Source organism: Hyperolius riggenbachi, chromosome 1, assembly GCF_040937935.1.
Source record: "Hyperolius riggenbachi isolate aHypRig1 chromosome 1, aHypRig1.pri, whole genome shotgun sequence".
Classification (NCBI taxonomy): domain Eukaryota; kingdom Metazoa; phylum Chordata; class Amphibia; order Anura; family Hyperoliidae; genus Hyperolius; species Hyperolius riggenbachi.
In genome coordinates, this window is record NC_090646.1 from 236058275 (window position 1) to 236085700 (window position 27426).

The 27426-nt window shown below is 43.9% G+C and overlaps 1 protein-coding gene across 1 annotated transcript in view; it reads left to right on the plus strand.

Moving 5' to 3' along the window:
• Positions 1-27426, plus strand: part of SLC39A8 (solute carrier family 39 member 8) — a 74200-nt gene that overhangs the window by 15824 nt on the left and 30950 nt on the right. Inside the window, exons 3-4 of the mRNA XM_068270756.1 lie at positions 15891-16041; positions 26719-26888. Coding sequence (XP_068126857.1) covers positions 15891-16041; positions 26719-26888 — 321 coding nt within the window. The remainder of the gene's footprint in view (positions 1-15890; positions 16042-26718; positions 26889-27426) is intronic.

Sequence of the window (27426 nt, forward strand, 5' to 3'; positions counted from 1 at the left end):
TGTGTGGAGTGATTCGGTTGGTATCAGAACGCTCCCTTCATGAGTCAGTTCATCAAACTGCGAATGCGGGTTACCCTTCGTGATGAACAAATGCCCGTGTGAGAGGATTTCTGACGCTGATCGACTTACCCCATCCGCAGACCGGCCTAGCGGTCTGTGACATTTGTTTGGCAGCTTTTTGGGATTTGTGTATGTTCAGAACATCAACGGCAACGTTATTTGATTAACCTGCCAGAACAGATCAAAAATCTGTGGTCAATAACCGGTGCATTACCATTTATATAGACTAAACGTGTAGCACAGAGTTCCCCCCCCCAATCTCTTTTGCTATCCTATCTTTTATTTGGCAAAAATGGCTGCAGCAAGATACAAGAAAATGTCAGTGGCAGACCTAGTAAAATTGTGTGAGGAAAAAGGCATTATGACGTATAGAAAAAAGAAATCCCAATTGATCGAGGACTTGTTGCGACTGAATACCCAGCCAGAGCAGATGCTGGGAGAGCACACTCCTGGTTCAGACGGTGCTGTAACTGGGGCAGAGGAAAGTGAGCGGTTGGAGCAAAGCAACCCACTTCCAGACCCAGAGGAAAACGGTACCGCGTCTGAACAGGTCGCTGTAACTGCTGAGGAGCATGGTGGCCGGCAGGAGCCCGCCCATGCCAACCTGTTCTGTGTTCCTGATGCTGGAATGCAACCTGGATTACAAAGGCTGTTGGAGACAAATCCTGAGCTGTACATGCAGATCGTCAGAGAAAATGCTGACCGTGCAGAACGCCAGCGCCAGGCGGAAATGGAAGCCTCAGAGCGAGAAGCGGAACGGGCAGAGCGCCGGTGGCTTGCTGAGAGACAAGCGGAAAGAGAGGAGAGAGCAGCCGCACGCAGACATGACCTTGAAATGGCCAACCTGCGAGCGCAAGGCCAAAATCCCTCGCAAAGTGCTCCGGAACCCCGGCCCACAGCAGGCCCGTTTGGGACTCCAAAGTTTAAATTCCCAGAAATGGAGAAGGGAACCGACCCGGACACTTATTTACACTCCTTTGAAAAGACTTGTCGTCAGCATCATCTGCCCCAGGAGCAGTGGGCGAGATATCTGACACCCAACTTGCGGGACAAAGCGCTTGAGGCGTTTGTGGACTTACCCGCTGACAAGGACAATGACTATGCTGCGATAAAAGCTGCGATTATCGCCAAATACCAGCTGACCCCAGAGGTCTATCGCAAAAAGTTTCGCTCCCTGCAGAAAGGCCACACCGACTCTTACACCGACCTGGAGAGTCGCCTGCTGACTGTGTTCAGGCAGTGGTCACGGGGCCTCAAAAAAGACTCTCACCAAGGTCTGGAGGACCTCATCGTGCAGGAGCAGTTGCTGAACTGCTGCACTCCAGATGTCCGGCAGTTTGTCTTGGAGCGGAGGCCTGAATCCGCCAAAGCTGCCGCAGAACTTGCAGACACTTTTGTGGCCACCCGTGTGCCGGACAGCCGCAAACCTCCAGTGCCGAGCTGGAAAGGGGGGAGACCTATGCAACCCAGCTCTCCTCCCCCTGCTAACCGTGGGAATCGGGTCCCACAGCCACAGAGGCCGGATGCTGCACCTGCTACTCATCCGCCTGATGCCACATATGTTCCGAAGTGCTACCACTGTGGACAGCGAGGACACCTCAAGTCTGCCTGCCCCGAGGTGAGGACGCCGTCTCCAGAGCCTAGCGCAGAAGTGGCTAGCGCATCCTCTACTGCACACGCCTACCTCGTCATGGGAGCAGCAAATCCTCGACTTTCCGGAAATCATCAAGTCGTGGAAGTTAACGACCAGATCGCTGTTGGTTTTCGCGACACAGGCGCAGAGCTTACCTTGGTTCGCTCTCATCTTGTAGCCAGGGAGAATTTCCTGCCTAATGAGCGTGTCACACTTTTGGGAGTTGGTGGCGCACACGCACGCATCGCCAAAGCTCGTGTTGTTCTCGATTGGGGAAGGGGCCGCCAGTCAAAAGTTGTGGGGGTGACAGATGACATCCCAGTGCCTGTGCTGTTGGGCACCGATCTTGGCACCCTACGATCCTTTTATGAACCTGTGATCAACACCCCGGATTGCCAGTCTGGACCCACTCAGGTACTGTACAAGCTTGGGGTGGGACAGAGGGAGGCAGCAAGGGTAATGGTACCTAGCCCTCCTAGGGAAGGAGGCAAGGAAGCGGTACCTGTTTCTAATGGACAGCTGTCTAATCACGGTTTGTCTGATTCTAAACCTGTCACTGTTGTTCCAGATACCTGTGTACATGATGTGAAAAATGAACGTAACGGTGATGTTAATGTTGTACCAGATGTTGCTAATAGATTTCATGCTGAATCTCCTATTACTAAAAATGATTTATGTTTAAGTGTGATTGCCTCTAACCTAAGAGGTAACAGTCTTGTGTTGCCTGGGTCATATCCGTGCTTGGCAGTGGAAGCAGGCCAGGTGTCAGAGCAGGCAGCTGGGGGCCTAGACCTCCCCTCCTGCTATGACAGCCAGAGTGCTCCACCATTGCCTGCTGTTAACAAACAGCTGGTGGAGACAGGCCGCACCTTCCCTGTCTCACCCTTGCATGTCTTCCCCTTGCAGAAGCAACCCAGTGCAAAACTGCCCAGAGGTCCACCCTCTATCCTTCCTGGAGAAGGGGCAAGCCTCGCCACCCAGGTGAAGGCTGATTCGTTTTTTAAAATGTGCTCTAATGTCCACCTAGGTTGTGCTGACCAAAATGTTGTGCCAAGGTGTAGTCAGTTAGAGCAGGGGTATGCCACGCTGCTTCCAGATTCGCAGGCTGACACCCGAGAGTCAGGAAGTGACCCGGATGTCAGCCAACGACTCTCTCCCTTACAGGAAGCGCTATGCAAACCCAGCCAGGCCTTTAGAGGTAAGCCTGTGGGTGTGCATCGCACCGTCCGCAAAGCGGACACTGGGACACACCGGACCATGAGGCCTTATGCTTCTGGTGAGTTGTCTAAAGGGCCGTCAGATAAGAAGTCGAGAACCCGTTCAGTAGCTAAGCGGCGCGTAGAGCGGGTCATGCAGACCCACTCTGTGCGTCCGACTGGTAGGGGGGAGATGTGACGGACATTACGGAAAGTTGTGCGCAAAATCGCCATCGACTTTCGCATGGTCGTGCACAGTTCCTGTCAGTCTTGGGTAAATGCACAATAGATGTCAATTTCCCTCTCTCTTACTGAGTACAGTAACCTTCCCCCCACATCCTGTGTCAGGAAAAAATGTCACACGTGGCTAGCTTCCCTGGGGAGAAGCCATTTGGCTACAGCTCATCTTTCCCCAAAAGGAAAACCAGCTCAAACTGGTTGAACTTCAAATTTCCCTCCAAGCTCATAGCTTCACACAATGGGAACATTTACTTTATTAATAATTCAAAATAGGTTTGGCACAGCAAGACCAAAATTACATTTTCTGATACCTAGGAAACAGTTCTATCGTTCACCTAAAGTGCACGTTTCTAGCTATCAGGGATCCATATAGAAACCACTTTATCCGGCCTGCGTAGAGCAAATTCGACAGACTAGGCGTGTATAGACTCATTTAATACAGAGTCGCATGCTGCTTATGAATATGGTCGCGCATTTGCGATGCACCCATCTGGGGCGGAATTACACAAATTATTAATAATTGGTACATTCCTTGCTCCAAGTCTGGGGGTGGCAACCTGACTTTCAGGAGGTAACCCTGCCTCAAACACACCTACTTTCCAGGTAGTGACCGCCCCAAAACTCTGGTCAGTAAAAAGCGTTTGCAAGGAACTCCACCCAGTTCTTCAATTCCCATCTACCAGGAAGGTCTAGGCATGTGCTCAAGGAGAACCGGGCGCATGTTGTGTACAAAGACTTTAACCTGAATGCCTACTTTTAAACTGGACTATTTTCTTCATGATTCAAATGGACTGCTCAGCTAACTAAGTAAGAACTTTCTGATTTTATTCATTTTATTTTTAAGCTCTGTGTTTTATATGTTAATAGGTGTATATAACTGTATGTAATGCATTTGTGTTATTAAACGTTTTAAAAATCGTTTAGCGGTTATGACCTGTTGCTGAACATACACAATCGTACCTATTCTCCTGAACTCGCTACCCTGTGTTTAATAGAAGTATACATTTATAACCCGTATGCGAGAACCCGGCCCAGATATAACGATCTGACCCAGATTTTTGCATACTGCTAAGGGTTAATAGAGCGTTCTCCAAATCCTAGTATAATTACAGTAGCGGGCTGTGTAACTCGCTTGGTGGCAGATCTTTGAATTGTATGTGTGTGGAGTGATTCGGTTGGTATCAGAACGCTCCCTTCGTGAGTCAGTTCATCAAACTGCGAATGCGGGTTACCCTTCGTGATGAACAAATGACCGTGTGAGAGGATTTCTGACGCTGATCGACTTACCCCATCCGCAGACCGGCCTAGCGGTGTGTGACAATACCCAGTACCTGCACCCAACACCCACATGTTTCATTTGCAGTAGTTCCATTTGTACTAAGCCTCCACTTGGTGCCCAGCACAAACACCAAGCACTCTCACATATGACATCCAGTACTTGCACCCAGAACTCACAAGGAACTGAGTACCTGCAATCAGCAACTACATGATGCTTGATACCCACCTATACAGCCGGAATCCACATGACATCCTGTGCCAGCACCCAGAACCCACATGGCACCCAGCATCTGTATTTAGCACCCACATGACAACAAATACCCCACTAGCCGGCACCCATCACTCATATGGCATCATGTACTCACTCCCAATATCCACTTGGCACTCAGTATTTGCACCTAACTATTGACACCCTATACCGCCCATAATCAACACCCACATGGCACAGTACTCACACGGAATCAAGTTCCAAAGCCATTATATGCACCGAGTACCCGTCCATGGCCAGCACCCAAATAGCACCCAGTACCCACCCTTGGTCTGAACCCATATGAGACTCAGTACTCTCCCATGGCACACATCCAGACCACACATGGCACTCCCTACTCACTCATGTCCAGCACTCACATGGCTCCCTGTACCAATTAGCACTCACATGGCACCCACTATTGTTTATCAATATCTGCTACTGATACTGCTTAGCACCCACTGCAAATAAACACCCAATACAAACTGGACCTTGGTACCCACAGCGACACAGACCGTACTTTGGCATCTCAGCACCCACTGCAACTTAGCACAAACTGGTCCTTTGCATCTTACCACTCACTGCATATGGGCTCCCATGCACCTTGGCACTTACTGCAGTTTTGCACCTACTAATGCTTAGCAACCACTGCATATTGGAAACCACTTCTTCTTTGCCTGAAAAGAAGCTTGGGTGCTGATCAAGAGGGACAGAGGTCCCAGTAATGAAAGGTGAGTCCGTGCCTCCACTGTGGGCTCCACTGTGACTTGTTTGGAAGGAGAAACAAAGTCTGCCTGTCAGCTGTAAGTTAGCAACTGTAGTTTCCCATGATGCATCATTCCCAAATATGCAAATCATCTCTTGATGCCTTTGAAAGCAAGGCTGCACATCCAGAACCGCTGGTGTATAGTGAGCCTGTACCTAATGCATTTTTTTGTTGAGGGTAAACGTTGGCTTTACAATAAACCAAATATGTCAGGATATAAGAGACATCAATACAAGCTTGATAGGAGTTTTAACATTTCAGCCACTCTATCTGTTACCATGTAAGCCTGTGTTTAAGAAAATTTTCCATTTTCGATTAAATGTTGAGAAGCAATGCAAAATGTTCTATTAGTAATGCAAATAGAATGAAACGGAACCCTTTTACAACACTGTTTGAAACAAAAAATATTTGTTCCTGGTGTTGGCTGCAAAAATGTATAGAGTGAAATGTATATTGTTTCAGTAATAATTTGATTTAAGGTGTGCAGGCAGTGGCGTAGCTAAGGAGCTGTGGGCCCCGGTGCAAGTTTTACTTGTGGCCCCCCAAGCACTCTATCCATAACAATTGATATGACGCACCAAAACCTGCCAAGGATTTCCACAGTGTCAGAGGTGCAAGTAGGGGATGGGAAACAGCTTGTTAATGATTACTACTATTAAAGCTTCTATAGAAGTGATTATTACCAGCACAGGGCCAATAGAGAGCTAATATTGTGCTTGAGGGAGGGCCCCTCAGGGCCCCTCTGACCTAAGGGCCCCGATGCAGTTGCTACCTCTGCAACCCCTATTGCTACGCCACTGTGTGCAGGTACTGCTGGTGGAGATTTTTGTTTGACCCTGAGTTACCACAGTATTTGGTATATCTGGTCAGCGTTCTTTGATTCTTCACCCAAGGAGGCTTCTGATGGGAGAACAGCAATTCCACTTGTTCAGGATTCCTGTCAGGCCTTCTTGGCTATTGGCTAACCATAACAGCTCTGTGCCCACAAAGTCCCTACCATACTTTACCCCAACAGGCAATCTCTTACTGGATATTACACGGGTCCCACCACAAGAAGGTAGCAACCTTAAAACTGAAAGTGCTTCCACTTTATTAAAATATCATTAACGGTTGAACATGTATTATGTAGTAGTAAGGACATTTCCTCAATGGACTAATTGCATGGTTGGAATCCTCTCATGAAACCACACCGAAATTTACTCCACCCCCCAATGCCTAAAACTAACCCCCCAATGCCTAAAACTAACCCCACCACCCGCCACTCAGAAGTCCCCCGGGGCTGTAATGGAGGAGGGGAGACCCCTGCCAACCGGGCAGCCGCACGCTGCTATATTCTGGGGGGAATAAACTTACTTTTCTCCTCTTCTTCATATTGTGGGGGGAGTGACAGAAAACATTGCATGTCAAATGTTTTATTTCCCCTGATAATGATGGAGGCAGAAGAGATCGGGGAAGCAGTAAGCGGAGCTGGTCACATAAGAGCCGAATTTCCCCGCCACAGCCGCCGCTCTGAAGTTCCCTGGGGCTGTAATGGTGGAGGGGACCCCTGCCAGCCGGGCGGCCGCACACAAGGGACACACTGCCGTATTCCAGGGGAATAAACTTACTTTTCTCCCGGCAAGTAAACACAAGCAGAGAGCCAAGCAGTGGATGGACCCTCTGCAGGACATGCAAATCCCACTGCCTCACTCATCATCTTATACAGCCCCCAGCCCACCCCTCCCCTCACATACCAGCCATGGTGAGGTGCGATGATCACACCTCACAAAAATGTAAAAAAAAAAGTTAAACATCAGGTGACGCAGAATAGTGGCATTTGGGTGCCCGCGATGCCCAATATATAGCGGGTGCTGTATCAGTGCCCGTTATATATCGGGCGCCCAAATTTCCACTCTGGCGCCCAAAGACCGCTGTTCTGTATTAGTGCCTATGGCGACGCCCATTTAGTCCATTTGTATATTCAAAAACTTGCTGCCGCTCACCGGACTCCAATATATAAAGCCTTTATTGAGATACAGAGACTAAACAAATCACCAGCCCTATCATAAAATCACTTAAAATAATGCGGAGCGCTCCCACTCACCATTCAGCACAGCACACTCACGATCATCCCATTCACTCTGGTACCGGTACCCAACCTCTAATAACTGCAGAGTGCTAGTGCGAGTGGCCGCTGGCTGGATGGCTGAGGATGACAGTAAGCCGTGACCGGACTTGGGCTACACAGGTTGCAACCAACTTTAGGGGATACAGATTGCGGGGCCCATTTAGTCCACTTGCCGCATGAGCCCTTTTTTCCTGCTCTGTCTTTGTCCTGGTGAGTGATAAGGATAAGGGTATTTTCATAGTGATTTTCACAGTGTTATTAACCATAAACTGTGGATTAAATGCTTCGCACGCAAGTGGGCACACACACACACATTTTATTTTATTTTTTTCCTGGTAAAAAAAAAAGAATTTCAACAACTGCAACTAGTTCCTGGGTTAGAACTTACCTCTGCTATATTAATCTAAAGGCCTGTACACATGCTAGATGGGTGTCACCCAACGGGAATCAGGACCTGATCCCTCCATCTGCTGGGCAGGTTAACATCGCATTTCTGTTGCAATATGGGGGAGGGTGTAATGCCAAAGGAGCAGCACAGGTATGACGTCAAGCAGTGTGCAGGGTGAGCAGGCAGAACAAAGCTGTTGGCCATCACTCGGCCAGGCGGCGGTTGGAGGTTACTGTACACATGGCAGATTATCGGCAGAGGCGATCAGCTAACATTAATCCAGCCTGTGTACTGCCCTTAACTGTGCCAATCTGCTTTGTGCAAGAACCAAAGGTAAGAATGGCTGCAAAAGGTTTTAGTTGCTAAGAAGTGCAGAAAATATATAAATGGGGTTAACATACAAGGTAGGGCATACAAGAAGATCACAACAAAAAACAAGATCATGCAAATGTCCTTGGAACAGTAGTTCAAAGTCTTTGGCAAAAATAGAGTCTGTTCTAGTCTGCGAAAGGAATGTGTCCGACAGTGAGGTTGCATGATCAAGCTAAAAACAGTAGGAGCAAGCAATCTAAATGGGTAGGGTTAGAGACAACAGGTGCATCTGTTGGGAGAGTGTTCAGTGGAATGTATTATGGTAGTGATGCGGGGGGGGGGGGGGGGGGGCAGTATTAGGCGAGCATGAAAAGGTAAGTCTTGAGGGCTTGTTTGAAGGAATTAAAAAGTGGGGATGAGGAAATTGGGTTACATGTCATGCCAAGCTTTGCCCCATGTGCTGACAGTTTAGAGTGTACAGTGTAAACACAGGTTCATTTTAACTAAATAAACACAATCAAATACAGTATTTATAACCTTACCATGCTGGGCAGGAGGAAGTTCCTTTGGAAGCTAAAAGTTCTTTTGCAAGCTAAAACTGTTGTTCCCTTATTCCACTCTTGGGCAATTTAATCCATTGTGATGGAAGATAAGAAATTAATTTGGATCACAGCCTAGTTCTGAATATGCTCTTGCAATACCAGTCTTATATCTCTAGGCCAAATTTATTTTCTTAATACTTCTTCATGTTGATTTTGTCACCGGCCATGTAAAGAACATCAATAGAGCTCATGTAGCAAGAGATAATAAACACTGTTGTAGTCCTGGTACCTACTGGAAGACAACATGGCTGCATAGTGACCCATGTACTGTCTTGTACTTCCTTTTGGATTGTATCCATGTTAATCATATTACTGGTCTCTAAACATCCTTTGTGCTTGAAGATCTCTATTAAAGACTCTCTGCAGCTTGTCTATGTTGTATCTTCTAGTGCAGGTTAATTAGTTGAAAGACAAAATTAAAATTTTTGTTTCCTTTTTTTAAGGTCACTCTATGAAATGTTTTAGAGGTTTGTAGGGTAATTTCTTTAAAAAAAAACAAAAAGTAAACCATCATATAATAAAAAGCACTTGATGTTTGGTATCCCGTAAAGCATTCAGGTAACTTTCCGTAACACACAGAAAGCTAGTAACATATCTTGATATTCCATATTTTATATAGTATGTTGCATTAAGAAATGCCTTAATTCTTAGTTGCATAGATTCATCAAGTATTGACATCATAGCATCACTCAGTTGGTTCATATTTGTCAGCTAAACAGTAATGACGGGATCCCCCATGCTACCACTTCCCAAAGTAGCTATTTTGGGTTGAGATCTGAAAAGCCGAGTTTATGCTTTTTTCACCCCAGGCCTACTTTCTTGTTACTCTTTAATTATGCACTGCAGCGCCTCGCCATTTCCATTTGCAGCCCAAACTTTCATATGTAGCATCCATGTACAGTAGCCCCTCTATTTCTTGTACCATGTCCCTTGGACACAAGCTCCCCTCTGCCATTTGTTGCTCCCCATTTGCATCTTCATTTTCCATATGCAAAATCCCCTCTTCCATGTACAACCATCCCCTTGTGCAGCAGCCATCCAAGGCCTGGGCCTTTGTGTAGCATTTTCAGAAATCCAGCCCTGGAAAATTGGTGACTATGTAGGCTATTGGAATACAGTGAGCTCTTAGTCATGTTCAAGAAACCAATTTGTGATGATGTGAACTTTGTGACATGATGCATTGTCCTGCTGGAAGTAGCTATCAGAAGAGTGGTACAATGAGGTCATACTCTGCTTCAGACGCAATAAAATAACATACTGTACATATAAATTCCTATCCATAAGGGGAAGAACGAAGTAAAATTAAAATAAATCCTGATTCCTGTATCTCATCATTTAAAAAAAATGGTGCGCATTCTTCAAAATATATGATGTAGGTAATAAGACCCTTTAATAATAATAATAAATGGTATGAAGTGTAGTACAAAACATATATAAATTTATTAATGCAACAAGGCAACAAAGTTAAAGTTAAAATCATGAGCAAGGTATTAAGACCCTGTTACTTATGGTGGAAACAACAGATCTTTAACAAACAAAAACAAAACAAAAAAGGGGAAAGACGGTTCATGGGACCTTTATTGTTTGTACTACCTGGTAAAGGGGTGGGAACCAGCAACTATTCATGTGACTACTAGCTTTGGAGCAGTGGCTGGTTAGTATATAGTGGACAGGCTTGGCCCTGCCTCCTGCCCGTCCATCTAACTGCAAGCAATTCTCTTCTCCAATAAAAGCCAGATTTATACTTTTCCTATCCAAAAGCCAACCTTCGTGTTTCTTACATGTGTAGCGGTGCCCATTCCATGCCATTTGCATCCCCCTCCACCATGTGTAACAACCATGTACAGCAGCCCCTACATTTTATGTACATTGGGCAGCAGCTTCCCTTCTCCATGTGCTGATCCTTTTTTGCAGCCTTTCTTTTCTATTTGCAGCCTCCCTTTTCTATTTGCAGCCTCCCTTTTCTATTTGCAGCCTCCCTTTTACATGTACAGAAACCCCTCTTCCATGCACTGACCTCTTTGGCAGTGGCTGCATTAGGCCGAGGCCTCTGTGGCCTTTTTCAGCAATCTGACTCTGGCTCTGATACAGAAGCTGTTGTGGGGTCAGATGGGAGGGTAGATGTCATGCCTACAGGCAAAATATGATTGTTTCACTAGGACTTTTGATAGCGCTTTGGTGGGCCAAGTAAGGCTTCAGATAATATAGTAAGCCCGGTGTCAAGACAGACACAAATTCATTTTCAGGAACAGTGGAAATGAGAAAGTAGTTGATAGCTTTTATCCATAGACATAAGGGTGTATTAAACCACTTACCTCTGTATAATAATGCAGAACAAGACAAGAACCAGAGAGAGAGCTCGGACATGTGGTCCACCTTGTTCTGACGTCAAGCTCAACCTTTCCACAGCAAACTGGTAGTACTGATCCATTTTACATGCAGTGTTTACAGAATTTGACTTCTGTTTTCATCTGATATTCACTTTCTGAAGTCCAAATTTGCTGCAAGGTCACTAGAAGTTCACTTTTAAAAGGAACCAGAGGTGTAAGACCTATGGAAGCTGCTGTATTTATTTCCTTTTAAACAATACCAGTTACCTGGCAGTCCCGCTGATCTTTCTGGTCAAAAGGGTCTAAATCACAAACCTAAAACAAGCATGCAGCTAATCTGGTCATATTTGTCATAGACATGTGACCTGCATACTTGTTCTTGTCTATGACTTAGGGCCCATTTCCACTGCACAAAATGATGCGATGTAATGATTACTTCTGGAAGCCCGGATGCAGCTTCCTGTTAGCGCTAATGGGAATTGGATCCATGCTGTGAGAATCTGCAGCATGCATCCGATTCCTGGGTCTCATTGCATCACACCGCAAAATTTCCAAGCAAAGGAAACTGCTCCATTGACTTTCATTGGTTTCAGTTCGCCTCCAATGCAATGCGATCACCGCATCGCATTGCGTTAGTGGAAATGGGCCCTTAAAGTATTAGAGGCAGAGGATCAGCAGGACAGCCAGGAAACGTGCATTATTTAAATGTAAGTAAACATGTCAGCCTCCATATCCCTCTCACCTCGGATTCCCTTTAAGGGCTTGTTTCCACTACCCACTGCGCACGACTGCAAAACACACGACGACACTTCCTGGTCTGCGAGTACACAGACGAATCCCAGAAGTCATGCCATGCACAACTATGGGATTTCCTGCCTCCCGCACTGAAAATTGCTGCAATGTCGGGCGAATCGCTAAGGCAAGCGATTCAGACTGCGGCAGCATTATCCTCTATGGCAGAGTTTCCCCGCGCGATTTGCCTGCGGGGAAACTCTGCGGATTCGGCCCAATTTCCACAGCAGTAGAAACAGACCCTAAAGGATGCGAATGAATTCAAGCCGTTTATCAAGCAAATGCTCCTTATTTGCAGAAGTTGCTCCTTATTTGCAAAAGGATTTCTTCTGTCGGATGACTGATGTGACAAACCTACTGACAACGTAACTATGATGTCTGAAAAAGCAACAATGCTCGTCTTTACACCGGGGTGCTTCTGTTCCTGGTCTGTTACCGTGAAGTTGCTGATGTAATTTTGATACACAAAGACTGGTTTTGTTGTCCATGTTGAAATAATATTAAAGGCCCATATCCAAAATAAACAAGGTCAAGTTAAAGTTGTTTATGAAAGACATCTAACAATGTTATCACTATAAGTTATCTGCTTTGTGTGTGTGTTTGACTGGTAGTAAAATGGTTGAGAGTGGTTGTAGAGGGTGATAATTTCTTAAGCTTTGTTATTATACACACTTAAAAGTTGTATACACAATTTTCATAGCTTCTTTTTTCTGGCAGATGTGATCATTATAATAACCATGCAGGGATGTAACCTATGAGAAGGTTTAGCTTGTGAAACTTTAAGGATGGCATAACCAGTTCCTTGTATGTAAAATAAATAAGATGGTTGGAGGAAGTGAGAAACAAAGAAAACAGTAAAAGCACAGAACAGCATTACTTTCTAATGACGCACATCAGGGCCATTTTGTAGCCTTTTTGAATATAATACTTAGTTCTGCATTATTTTGATCTTTTAAAATATGCTAGTTTCCTGGTTGTAATGCTGGGTTCCTGGCTAGAATACTTTCTTGCCTGGAGCAAATATACACATCAGAAATTCTGGCTTTCCTGATGTGAATGCTGGTTTCATAGGAAGGACACAGAACATGTACAGGATCAGCATTGCAGGCAGAAAACTAGTATTCTATAATAGGAGATCACCATGGCAGCCTCCATAAGTCTCAAACAATGCAAGATGTGTTGCTCAGTTCTGGAGATGGACATAGATTATATTGTAGATGGAAGGTACCCATACACTTATAGATTGCCACCTGATGTGGCAAAATGATCGATTCCTCTCTAATCTGAATCCATTCAGAGAGGAGCCACACACACAGGACATAGATTTTCAATAGATTCCCACAGGGAATCTATTGAAAATCGCTTGAAAGGCCTCTTGCACACTGCAAGTGATTCCGATTCCGATTCTGCTTTTTAATCAGTTTTCACATCCGATTCAGATTCCGATTTGCAGTTTGCTCCCTGTACACTGCAAATCGGAATCTGAATCGGATGTAAAAACTGATTAAAAAGCGGAATCGGAATCGGAATCACTTGCAGTGTGCAAGAGGCCTAACTCAGGTCAGAAATCATTCGGAAAGGAATAATTTTAGAAATACTGTAGATTCCATGCACATTTGCTCAATCTGATCAAATCTGCCAGGAAAATTGAAAAGTGGATGTGCATATAAATGTCAACAAGCTAGATGTACATAATTCAGGAAAACCTAGAGTTGATCTTATGCCTGGTACACACCATGCAATTTCCAGTCAGATAGACAGGTCAAATCGATAATTTCTGACAGATCCGATTGTTTTTCTGATCCATTTTGTATAGAAGAGATTGGAAAATTGATCAGAAAAATTATTGGAAACGGACCTGATGGAAATTATTGGTTTGACTCAGCGGTCTGACAGAAAATGACATGGTGTGTACCAGGCATTAAACCAGTGATCCAAAGCCATGGTGTACTGCATTATGTGTGAGATGTTTGATAGTGAGACTAAGAACTACAAAGGAAGGAGTAGATCTGCTCAGTTTTGTGAATGTGAATGGTTTAGGAAGTATATTGCAGATAACAATAATCATGCAAGTTTTTAAATATGTCTCCCCACTTTTTATGTCCAGTCTTCACATAAGAAGTGGTGTCTATACCCAGAAACGGATTTAGATGAAATGGAGCCCGAGGCAAGATAGCAGCTTTTGCCCACCGCTGATGGTCTCCTTCCTTTTTTTTAGTAAGATTTGGTGGGGCTAGCATCCACCAGGCCCCTAGACTTTCTCCAGGCCCTAGGCAGGTGTCTAGGTTTGCCTTGTGAATGATCCAACTCTGTCTACACTTAGCTGGTGTTACATACAATCAGCATGTATGTATTGTAAGTGAAATTCTTTACGTGTCTTTATATTCAGGTGTTTTAAATGCCTTGTAGAGAGAAACCATGCAAAGAGAAAACTTCAATGAATTGTATTTCTTATCTGCTGAGCCTTATTGGCAGACAGAAATGCTATCTGTCAAAGTGCTGCTGTCATCAGTTTTTCAGCTTCTGAAGTCACTCCCATGTACTGTATCTGATATAAGTAGGGCATTCTCAGTGTGTTATCTCTATAATGCCTGGCTTTGTACAAGGGGGCAGAAACGCCTTGAAATATATTTTGTAGACATTGTTTCCTTTTAAATCTTTTCAAAAAATGTTTTGTGTCAAAAGGAACATTTGCTTTTGAAATGTTGTTTTAGTAGGAGCACATGTAGGTTTAGTAATAAGGCCCACCACAAAAAATGTAATGATTCTGATTCACTGTGTCTCCTCTTACCCCTCTTACTAGTCCTACCCCAGAGTTATATCCTACCCACACCTTGAACTGACTTAGGGCAAAACAGCCTGAAACAGCAGCTTCAAAGTTAGGTTTTATGGCTCGGTTAAATTAGTAAACTTTGAGTGCTACAGACCAGCAGTTTTGCATAAATACTTTTTTTTTTTTTTTTTATTGGACATGAAGAGACAATTCCAATAATCATTCTCTTGAAGTGATGTAATATGGATGTTACTTCCTGCTCATGTAAAAGTGAACAATTGCAAATACCATCTATTTTAAGAAGGCAAATTTGTGCTCAAGGGAACCTGAGACAATCGAATAAAAAAGTTTTATACATACCTGGGGCTTCCTCCAGCTCCCTTTGTGCTTAGCCCCTCGCCGTCCTCCTCCGCTGCCTGCAGCCTCCGCAATCCGGCCCGGTTTCTGTGGGAGTTGGGGGCTTACTGCGCATGCACGGCCCGGCTGCAAGTGCTCCCCCATTGCAATCCTGTCACCGGGAGAGTTCGGCGTCTGCCACAGGAGCGAGACGGTGGAGCACACTTGGCCACACTGCGCCTGCGCCGACTGGCCCGACTTGGCGAATTACCCGGCCGGATTGCGAGGCTGCAGGCAACAGAGGAGGGGCTGGAGGAAGGTCCAGGTATGTATAAAACTTTATTCTCCTTTGTCTCAAGTACACTTTAAGAAAAATGTTAAGGTCATGCCCAGTGACAAGCTCAAAGAAAAAATAATTTGGGGTACTGTAGAAAGGTTTTGATCATGGCGACACTCTAATTCCAACAGGTATTCAATATATCCTTACACTCCCTATAGTGAAGCCTTAAAGGACCAGGTAGACCAGCTACTGCTTCACACTTTCTCAGGTGATTGTGGATGCAGCCATGGTTTAAGCTGAAGGACCACAAACTGTAATCCTTTAGTTTAGCAAATTGGATCCAGTACATATAGCTGACCCATAATTTTGAGTACTTTAAGAAAGCAAGACTGCAAATTTCAGTGGAAATGTTTCTAAATGTTTATTGGGTCAAATCTCTGTGAAAATGAGATGACACAAAGCTTTGCAGCCTGGAATGATCTTACCACCCAAACAGACAGCACTGCAGAATGATCTAAGTAACTAATCATCTTTTTCTTTTTCCTTTTAGTGCCTTTCTAGTGAAGAAGTCTTTGTGAATTATGGAAACCAAATCACACACACTAACTTTCGGGATGCCTGTCCTTCACTTTTGTATCTAGTTTTTTCTCACCCGTGTGATCATGTGGAAGATGTTAATCAAAGACCCAGCCCTGTACAAGGTACAAATCTCAGATTTTTTTTTCAATTATGTATTTATAAATGAGGTGTCCATTATAACTGTATACTTGGCTTTTGCCCTCAAGAGTATGAGTTTATTTTATGATTTTAGATATGTTAAGCTAGGTGTCAACACTGTGCTGTTGCTTACCAATATGTAGCGTTCTCCAGTAAAAAGTTCATAGGTGTAAGACCCAGCGCTTCCATGGGGAAATCTGAGCAATTACCTAGGGCCCAGAGCCTGCTGATAGGTCTCCCAGGCCCCCCCTTACCAGAGACCTGGTAAAGTAAAGAATTGATACTTACTCGGGGGTTCCTCCTGCCCCATAAACATGCACATGTGCAGTAGACCTGGACTGACGCAACTGAGCCAGTTACCGGGCTGATCGCAGCTGAACAGCAGTCCGCGGGAGGACAGGTGGGACTCAGATGTGTTTATGGGGCGGGAGTAATCCCTGGGCAAGTATCAAATCTTTGGTGGGGGAGGGATGGCACCCAGCACCTTATGAGGTTTTATTAGTGTGTGTGTGTGTGTGGGTGGGGGGGGGGGGGGAAGGAAGGGGGAGTTGCAAATCATTTACAGGTCAGAGGGCACCCATGTTCATTTTTGCCCAGCACTCAAAACAGGGAGTCCTTGGGAAACACCATCTTGCATAAAGGGGCCCATCCTACCTAATAAAACCCCTGGGTCTCTGCGTCCCGTGTTCGTGTGTGTGTGTCCCTGCATTTGCACTACTGCGCATGTGCCGCAGGGACAGCCATTGTTCGGACCGGGGCAGGACAGCTAGGGTGCCAGCTTAGAGAGCGGGCGGACGTGTGCGTGGCTAGCGGGCATGCATGCTGACTGGTGGCGGCGGTGACAGACCTAGAGCCCGTTATTAAACGGGTTAAGGTCCCTAGTGCTGTAATAATGTTGAGTAACATTGAGAAGCATTGTACATTGGTTGACAGAAAATAATCTTGGGCATACAAGAAGCCAGTAATCTATAAGAGCTAGAGATATGACTAGCATATGTGAAAAAGATCATGTAGACGCCTGAAACTGTTGTGCAAGTGTTGGCTAAAGGACACATAAAGCTATAAAGTAAGTCTTAAAATAAAATATACAGTCAGTTTCCAGGTATGATCCATCTTGCAGCCTATCTAGGAGATATATAACTATGTCATACAGAACATATAAAGATATGCCTACATGTCATGGCATTCTTATATTTATTGGCCAACACATTTTGCAAACCTAGCATCCACCATATAACATAAACTTGTAAACTGTCACTGCTAAGTCATCAGGACTCTTACCTACTGAACAGGCACAAAGACGGGGCTAGATAAGTACAGTGGACTAGCACATTGCAGGTCAGCTGAGTTATGTAGGAAAAAGTTGTAAAACTCTAAATGCAATATGCAGTAGAAGTATAAAAGTAACTGATGGCTTTATGATTCTATATAAAGTATTTCAACCGAGGTGAGTTTGAACAATAAAGTACTCTTATTTTGCTATCTGCTTTTCTTTTCTATAATTATTTCTCATTGAATGACTGTGTTGCATAGTGAAACCGTTTCACCACAAAATATACTGTAACCTCAACATAATATGCCTGAACATTGTACACATTTGAAGGTGATATAAACTCCAGGTTGAATCCCATAGGTCATATGATTTAAGGTGACCCTTTAGTGGAAGGGGTTGGAGACAGACATGTTTATTCCGTTTTAAAAATTGAACATGCCAGTCTGACCTCCTGCCTCTCATACTTCAAACCACTGACCCACTGATGTGATTTTGCGTTGTTCCAGAAATTGCAAGGGCGCCGTGTTTACCACTATGATCACAGTATCCCTTTTCCACTGTGGCGATCATGTGCAATGCGGTTTTTACCAATGCACAATCGTACTGCCTGGTGCAGTGTTCTTGCACTTGTGTTAAGGGCATATTAACACTGGGCAACGCATGCACGAACATGATTTTGTGCCTGCGTTGCAACACATGGAAGCGTGCGTCGCAATGCGCTAAATCTCACACGTCGGTGGCTTCCATTCCATTGGAAATGCATAAAAATGCGTGCATCATACGCTATGATATTCCCTGCCACGTTATAACGCAGCATATGGCAACGCACACTATTGTGGGAATGGTAACATGAAAGTCTGTAGACTTTCCTGCTACCTGCGTTGCAGATACTATGGGCTTGATTCACAAAAGAGTGCTAACTGTTAGCACGGCCGTTTTCCACGTGAATTTTCGCGTTCGCGCACACTTAAAAGTTTTCGCGCGAAATCATTATCGGTTTTTGCACACAAACGCGAACTTTTGTGCGAAATCGTTACCGTTTGCGCGCGAAAATTCGTGTTTGCGCGCGAAAACGATAATGATTTTGCGTAAAACCGTTTCATTGCAGGCGAACGTGAAAAACGGCCGTGCTAACAGTTAGCACTCTTTTGTGAATCAAGCCCAATGTGCGGTGCACCATGATAGACAGCACCGCACATAAGTGTGAATGAGCCCTAGTAGTCTAGGGGAATGCATGAAAATCACATACCAAGCACGGTACTATGCAATTTTTATGTAATTTCTTTATACGATGTATAGGGAAACTTTCTCACAAGTACACTGTTTAGTTGAATAGTTATATTTGAAAAACATTATTATTATGGATATTACCTAAAAAATATGTATGTGTTAAGTGGTTCTTCAAATGGTGTTATTCACAATAGGCTTGTGCTTGGCCAGTGCAGTCATTTAGAATAGGGTACATTCTATAATAACGTTACTGGCCACTTAGTGTGTAGGCAATTGCAGAAGCAGGGGAGGGAATGGAGGTGGAATCTCTCCACTTTTTGAATAAGGGTCAGTAAAATTGACTGTGTCCGAACTCTGACACCATGGAAAATACACCTTGAGCTGACTTCTGAATGAAAAAAAAAACAAAAATTGGTTCAAAATCACTCCACAAGTTGCCTCAAAACTGCAATTACATCAATATTGGTCTAAAATTGCAACTTCAAGCAGTGGCGTAACTAAGAAGCTCTGGGCCCTGGTGTGAGTTTCACATGGGGCCCTCCAAGTATTCTATACATAACAATTGATCCGGCACACCAAAACCTGCCAAGGACAACCACAGTGTCATAGGTGCAAGAAGAGGATGGGGAACAATTTGTTAATGATAACCACTATTCAAAGTATCTATAGAAGTGATTATTATGAGCACAGGACCAATCGAAAGCTAATACTGCAGTTAAGGGAGGGCCCTATGGGGCCCCTCTGGCCCAAGAGCCCCGATGCGGTCACAACCTCTATTGCTACATCACTGACTGCAAGTAAAATACAGAAAAATTGCTATCACATCAAATCTATTTCCTCCTACTCGGCTTAGGTCACTAAGGCCTGGAACCCACTAGCAGCGCTTTCTTCGCGCCAGTGACTTGTAAAGCTCTTGCTAATGCAATGCTATGAAGGATTTTTATAAAATCACATCACTCAAGTGGGATAACACCCATAGCATTACATTAGCAAGAATTTTTCAAATCACAAACCCTCAGAAAAGGCTTAGAAAAGCACTGCAAGTGGGTTCCAGGCTAAGAGACGGCAGGTTTAAACAGGTACATATCCTGACTGTATATTTATTTCTTGGGGGAAATAACTTATACACATTTTAATCAATGCTCCATAATAACTTGGTAATTTATAAACAATAGAAAAAAATTGGAAAGAACAGCAATCACACGCATCTTGAAATACATTCAGGACATAACTATAAAGTATAACATGATGATTATCACATGTTAAGTCATGATGTCTTGTGTGCCAGAGAGTATCTGATTGTTTTAAGCGTGTCAAAGGCCAAAGGAAATACAGTGTGTGCTAGCAGGTGCAGCAGCTGAGGCTGCCAAGACTGTACCACTTGAGTATAGCACTGCTATTACTTTTACTTTTTTTATTAAGCTTTAATTCCTGGAATTTCCCGTATCAGCATTTCAGGAGTGTTCAATGTACAGAAGACCCTTTTTATGTAGTCACGGTTACTTGTTTTCACTTAACATATCACGCTTTTCATACCTGTTGCCTAAGCTGTTAGAGCTACTGTTATGATGTATTTTGTTACTAGTCCAGTATTTGGCATCAAATCCAATCGTTTCCACTTACAGTCAATTGGCTGTGAGATTTTAAAGTAGCACTGGTGTTTCAAGGAATATACAAATGAAAGGTAAAATAAAGTTATTTTTCAGTTTTCTATTTATTTATTTTTTTAGGTTTAGTATGAAAAATTATGAAAGTTTTTTTCCCCAATCAGGAAAATAATAAATATCACAATTGAAAATGTGATAATCTCCTACAGATCAACCTCAGTCTAACTGAGAATGTTCTGTAGATGTCACAATGGCCTACATAAAATAGCTCTATAGAGAGTAAAGCCACGTACACACGTAAGAGCACATGCTGAATCGATCTCTCGGGGAATGCGGGTTGAGGCTGTGCAGATGCGTCACTAGCCTCTATGCTACCAGCATGTTCTGTTGATATGCAGGGGGGAGAAGGGTCAGTGGATCAGTGTATGAGGTGCATCAAAAAATGTGTGGGGTGAGTGGGGAGAACAAAGCCCTGCGCTAGCACTCAGCCAAGTTGATCCGCCAGGCAAATTGCTTGACAACGCGCAGAGAGAATGCTCTATATACATAGTTTGGTTGAAAAAAGACATCTGTCCATCAAGTTCAACCAGAAAAAAAAATCCTGAACCAACCCGCATGGGCTACATATATCCCAGTTGATCCAGGGGAAGGTGAAAAACCTTACAAGCCCTGGGCTAATCAGCCTTAAAAGGAAAAAAAATCCTTCCCGACTCGAGATTGCAGTCAGATAAATCCCTGGATCAACTTTCCCGGGAATTACCTAGTAATTATAGCTGTGGATGCCCTTCAATGCAAGGAAAGCATCCAAACGCTATTTAATTGCAGATATAGAGTTTGCCTGATGACCCTTTAGTGAAAGGGATTGGAGAGAAACATGTTTATTCTATTTTAAATATTGAACATGTCAGTCTGACCTCGTGCCTCTCATACTTCAAACCACTGACCCACTGATGTGATTTTGCGGTGTTCCAGAGATCGCAGGGGCGATGTGATAACTACTGCAATCGCTGTCTGGGGACTTGCTGTTATAATATGAGAGATGTTTATTTGAACCATAAGAAAAACCCTGCCTTGTGCTCTGCAAGCATTACCACGTAGGAATGCAGGTGGAGCACCAAAACCATTGAAACATTTATGTGTAATATTTCAATGTTTGTAATAAAAATGTATCTTTCAAAGCATATAAAAACAATAAAATACTATACATTCCATTTAATTAGTACTGTATCTCCCTTGAGCTTGTGATGTAATGCATATTGATGAGATGATCTGGTGATGCTAATAATTTTCGCCTAGTGGCAGACTTTATGTAGATTGCATGCAGCTTAGACCTAGGCCAATGAAACAAACATCCCATTGAATTTGGTTCTCCATGAGCCAGACTTATTTGTGTGTCATTAACTAACTCTAATGTTTTTTTAGTTTGGTTGTTAACTATAAACATTATTACAAAATTATTATTACTATACATTTTTGTAGTGCTGCCATATTTCACAGTTCTTTACAGGTTACATAGTCTTGTCAGTCACTGTCCTCAGAGAAGTACACAATCTAATCTGTTGTCATATTCTAAAAACACCTTAAAGGAGTTCTTTGGCGAAAAAAGTAGGCAGTTAAAAAATGTCACAGATTTTGGGCCAGTCCATTTTTTTAAGGGGGATTCTCAGGGCTTTCTTTGTTTTCAACAGCATTTCCTGAACAACAGTTGCAAAATTTAACTGACATAATAGTGTGCAAGTGATTAGGGAGGCCGGCTGGTATCTTGCAGTTTTTATTTTTTATTTTTTATTTTGGCAGTTAAACTGTTGTTCAGGAAATGCTGTTGAAAACAAAGAAAGCCCTGAGAATCCCCCTTAAAAAGATGGACTGGCCCAAAACCTGTCATCTGTCAAATTTTTTAACTGCCTACTTTTTTCGCGAAAGAACCCCTTTAAAGGGAACCAGAGATGAACGATTCACACAAAATAAACATATCAGTTGATAGCTTGTAAAGAATAAATGCTCTACCCGATAATTTCGCCACTCTGGTGTGCCTTTTTGAGTGCTTTTTATCCATTATTGCTCCAGGAAATATGCAATATGGCCGCCGGCTCATATTCCTTCTGCTTCCAGGTTATGAGGTGTTCTGGATGTGCTGTCTAGGCTATATGAGACTATAGACAAGCAGGGCTGCTGTAGGCTTTCATCTGTGTGCTATCAACTTCATATTTCTGGTATGCTTTGTGGCTGCCTGTAGGAAGTGTCTATCATAGTGATGAAACTGCATACAGTAGATAATAATGACAGGCTGCACAGACAGAGCACACAGATCACACAGTCACACTGTTAGACAGAGATTTTTCTTGCAGCAGCAGCCCCTCCCATGTCATCACAGCTCTCAGTATGTAAAGCATGAAATTTGAGCCAGGAGGGGGAAGGCTTGGGCTTGAAAAGACTCCACAGAAGAGTGACTCAGCTATAATGATTCCAGGTCAAACCTTGACTGAATAGTCGGTGGATTCTTATCACAGTTGATAACAGATAGATTAGACTGAGAAGAATAAAACTAAAAGCAGGGTAGGTGTTTACTGTCATGTTCCCACTGATAAATGTAATAAAATACATGAGGGTGCTTCCTCTCTGGTTCTCTTTAAAACACCAGGGCATGATAAATGAATAGTGTATGGGATCAGTCACAGTACATTGACCTATGGTCATTGAACTTGTAGCAATGTCATGTTTGGAAGGGAAGAAATGGTTAAAGGGAACCTGAGGTGAGAGGGATATTGAGATTGACATAGTTATTTCCTGATAAACAAAGCACTTTGCATAGCTATCCTGCTGATCCTGTACCGCTAATACTTTTAGCCATAGACCCTAAACAAGCTTGCTGGTCACATGTTCCTGAGTCTGACTGGATTAGCCACATGCTAGTTTCCGGTGTGTGACTCAAACACTACTGGTGCCTGAAAGATCAGCAAAATGCCAGACAACTAAATAAATAAATATGGCAGCCTCTGTATCAGGAGAGGACTGGGACCTTTTGTCTAGGAGGAAAGCACAACCTAGAGGCCAATTCATGGCAGCCAAAGCAGTATAATGGACCATTTCAAAATAATTCATTTTATGAAATGTTTATTAAAGTGGACCTGTAGTCAGGATTAAAAAATAGTTACTGTAGATACTTACCTCAGTAAGGGGGGAGACTCTGGATGGTCCAGAGACTTCCCTGGGCTCCCTACTCCCTTCCTTTCCTGAGCTTGGGCCCTCTTCTAAATACAGTATTAGAATTTGCTGACAAATATTGCCCGAAGCCGTGTTTCCCTCTGTGTACGAGCCTGGCCACACTGCGCAGAGGCAAAGTACAGCCTGTGTCTGTGCAGTAGAGTGATCCTGCTGCCACTTCCTGTTTTGTACAAAGAATTGAGAATGTTGCTTGTGTACATACGCAGCTGGTGGCCTTCTTGCTCCCATCAGTATCATTTGTATAAAGAAAAGGTCCAATGAAAAGAGGAGAAAGCGGGGCACCACTTCTTTAAAATCCCTTTTTTTCCAGTTGGGAAAATCAGGTACAGAGCAGTGGGGGTATCAAGTGCCTGACAGCTGTTTCACTGGCTAAACCACCTTCTTCAGAGGCAGCATATTCTTTTCATTGAACATTTGCAGCAATCTGGATGTGCACGCTTGCTTTCTCTACTCCGGTTGTTCCGCCCTGCTGCATTTAGTGCCAGGTACTGTTTTCTCATTTTCTAATGTATAAAGAAAAGGCACTGGCATTCTTCAACAATGCCAGATCGATTGATTGTTTGAATAATTATGCCAGGTGGGGGGAGACACAAGGAAACAAGCAGGATTCCCTGCCGCGACAAACGACTCTGGGGGGACACGTATGTCCCCGCAGGCTGCCAGCATTGTATACAAGCGAGAGGGCAAAGGGGGAGAAGAAGAACAACAGACGAAGGCGGCGGCTTCATGTGTTACATTGCTGCCGCCTTCATTTGAATGCCATTAAGTGCCAGTTCCGGCGACTTCAAATACAATGGGCTTGATTCACAAAAGAGTGCTAACTGTTAGCACGGCCGTTTTCGCGTAAATTTTCGCATTGCGCGCGAAAACGTTATCGTTTACCGGGAAAATTCACGATCGCGCGCAATGTGAAAATTTACGCGAAAACGGCCGTGGTAACAGTTACCACTCTTTTGTGAATCAAGCCCAATGTATTCGTTGGCATTAACACTGTATAGTTACGTTGCGTATCAATGTAATTAGCACCACCTACGGCGCTTCCATTCACACAGTACTACGTTCACTAAGTATGAATGGAATTAGATACAACAGCGCATCGAAATTCGCTACAACAGCGCCTCCTGCCGGATGCGCCCGGCTAACGGATAAGTACCGTTTTTTTCTTAGCCATTTTCCTGACCACACAGATTCAGCCTGCACTGCACACATAAGTGCCCTCTTTACGATAACTAATATGAAAGCTCCCTGTGTCTAAAATATGGACTGAGGCGTAGAAATGGGGCTGGGCTTGGAATTCAGGAATTCTCCTTGACCCCGCACCGGCCCTGGTTATTTTATGAGAGATGCCCCGTGGGAAAAATATCCCCCCCCCCCTCCCCCGATAGTCTGCTTCTGCTCTACATATATCTCTCACTTCTGATTCCTGGTGATGTTTGTGGGTGAAAGCAGACCTCAACAGCCTTGCCTGACAAAATCCAACAACAAAACTATTTATTTAACACTACATGCGATTTGGATTTCTGATTTTAGTGCGATTTTACATAACATTCCAATTCTGATTTTTGAGGCGAGTAAAAAAAGTCCTGTGTGCTGCATTTGCGTTTTTCTTCTTGCGTTGCTAGCACCCAGTGAAAATTGCAAATCGTAATCGCAAATCGAAATTGCAGTTTGCAGTGTAAAAGAAGTTTGATTAAAGTTTGGCTTTGTAAATTTACCTATTTCTATTTTCAAAGCTTATGTTATATATACAGCGTACCTTACGTTTTAAGCACAGCTGTCCTGTGTACTACAAATAATAATAATAATCCTATCTCCTGGATTGCTATGTTTTACATAACTGAATGTTCTGTTGAATCTGAATGACTAAGGCAGGGGTCACACTTGTCGGCTTTCATGCGCGTTTTCTGCACAGAAAAACTGTTTTCAACTGAGAACTCATGTTAATCAATGAGCTAGGTCACACTTGAATGTAGATTTCGCGCGCAGAAAAAATACTGACATTTTGCACAATTTTTCAGTTTTCTCAATAAATTACATTAGCTGTTGTACGGTAGAGGTCACGCTTGTCTTTCAGTTTTCTGAAAAGTGTAGAAACTGAAAGACAAGTGTGACCCCTGCCTCAATGTCACTGTCAGCTGTGACTTTGGAGAATATTTTTGCTGAGCTGTTAAACTGACATGCAAGTCTACAGTCCGGAGCAGAGAGCAGAGCACATTGCAGGGGTATTATCACATTAGTCTTCCCCATTGGTCTGCTGGACAATCAGTCTCCTGTAGATGTGTCATAGGGGCTCACTTTTACATTTTTATTTATTTTTTATATTTACACATGATTAATTAACCTCCCTGCCATTCTAAAAATGTGCTGCGCACGGCAGGGAGGGTGTTTTTTTTGCATTTTTTTTAGCATGTAGCTAGCCTAGCGCTAGCTTCATGCTTCCCCCTCCCTGTGGCGTCCCCCCGTATGCGCCGATCGCCGCCGGCGCATATGCCCATCCGAAAATCCCGTTCTGAACGGGATTTCCATGAGGGCTTCCCCCGTCGCCATGGAGATGGGCGCGATGACATCATCGACCAGCACTGCCTGGCACTGATTGGCCAGGCAGCGCACGGGTCTCGGGGGGGGCACCCTCTGATGCGGCAGGTAGAGGCGAATCAGCGCGGAGTGGCGGCGATCGTAAGTGACACGCAGCTAGCAAAGTGCTAGCTGCGTGTATGAAAAAAAAAATTATGCAAATCGGCCCAGCAGGGCCTGAGGAATCCTCCACTGCAGGTTACCCCGAGCTCGGGATAAGCGGCAAGGAGGTTAAGAGTGCATTTAAATGATAGCTGAAGTGAGAGATTTATGGAGGCTGCCATATTTATTTACTTTTAAATAATATAAGTTGCCTGGCAGCCCTGCTGGTCTACTTGGCTGCAGTAGTGTCTGAATCACACCAGAAACCAGCATGCAGCTAATCTCGTCAGATCTGACAATAATGTCAGAAACATTTGATCTGCTGCATGCTTATTCAGGGTCTATGGCTAAAAGTATTTGAGGCAGAAGATCAGCAGGTCTGCCAGGCAACTGTTATTGCTTAAAAGGAAATAAATATGGCAGCGTCCCATATCCCTCTCACTTCAGTTGCCCTTTAAGTCTTCTTTGAGCTATAACACAAGTTTCTTTTTTTCCACAAATGTAAAATTGAGAAGTTGAGTTTCAGTTGACTAGCAAATGGAAACAGCAGAATAAATGTGATCACTGTAAAATAAAAGGCAAAAACCTTGTTTTGTGAAATATAATGTTGAAATTCTCCAGTATAACTAAATAATACTTTTTTTTTCCAGTGTGGGGATTTGGCTTCCTGACTGTTACCATAATTAATTTGACAGCATTGGTTGGACTGTTTATAACCCCTCTGGTGAGGAAGCCCTACTTCCCAAAGGTTTTAACTTACTTTGTGGGACTGGCCATTGGAACCTTGTTTTGTAATGCAATATTCCAACTGATTCCAGAGGTAAGTGACCCTAAAGCTGAAAAGTATATATGGTCATGCAACAGGGCAGACGTGGGGTGATAGAACTCTCGCCTTGCAACGCTGGGTCCCCAGTATGAGTCCCAGCCAGGCAGTGGCGTAGCTAAGGAGCCATGAGCCCCAAAGCAAGTTTTACACTGGGGCCCCCCAAGCACTCTATACATAACAATTGATACGGCGCACCAAAACCTGACAATGGCAACTACAGTGTCAAAGGTACAAGTATGGGATGGGGAACAGTTTGTTAAATGATTACCACTATTTAAAGTATCTATAGAAGTGATTATTATGAGCACAGGACCAATAGAGTGCTAATACTGTAGTTGAGGAAGGGCCCTTCGGGGCCCCTCTGGCCCAAGGGCCCAGATGCGGTCGCTACCTCTGCAACCTATTGCTACGCCCCTGCAGCCAGGACACTATCTACAGAGTTTGTATGTTCTCCCGTATCTTTGTGGGTTTCCTCCGAGCACTCCAGCTTCCTCCCACATCCCAAAAACATGCAAATAAGTTAATTGGCGTA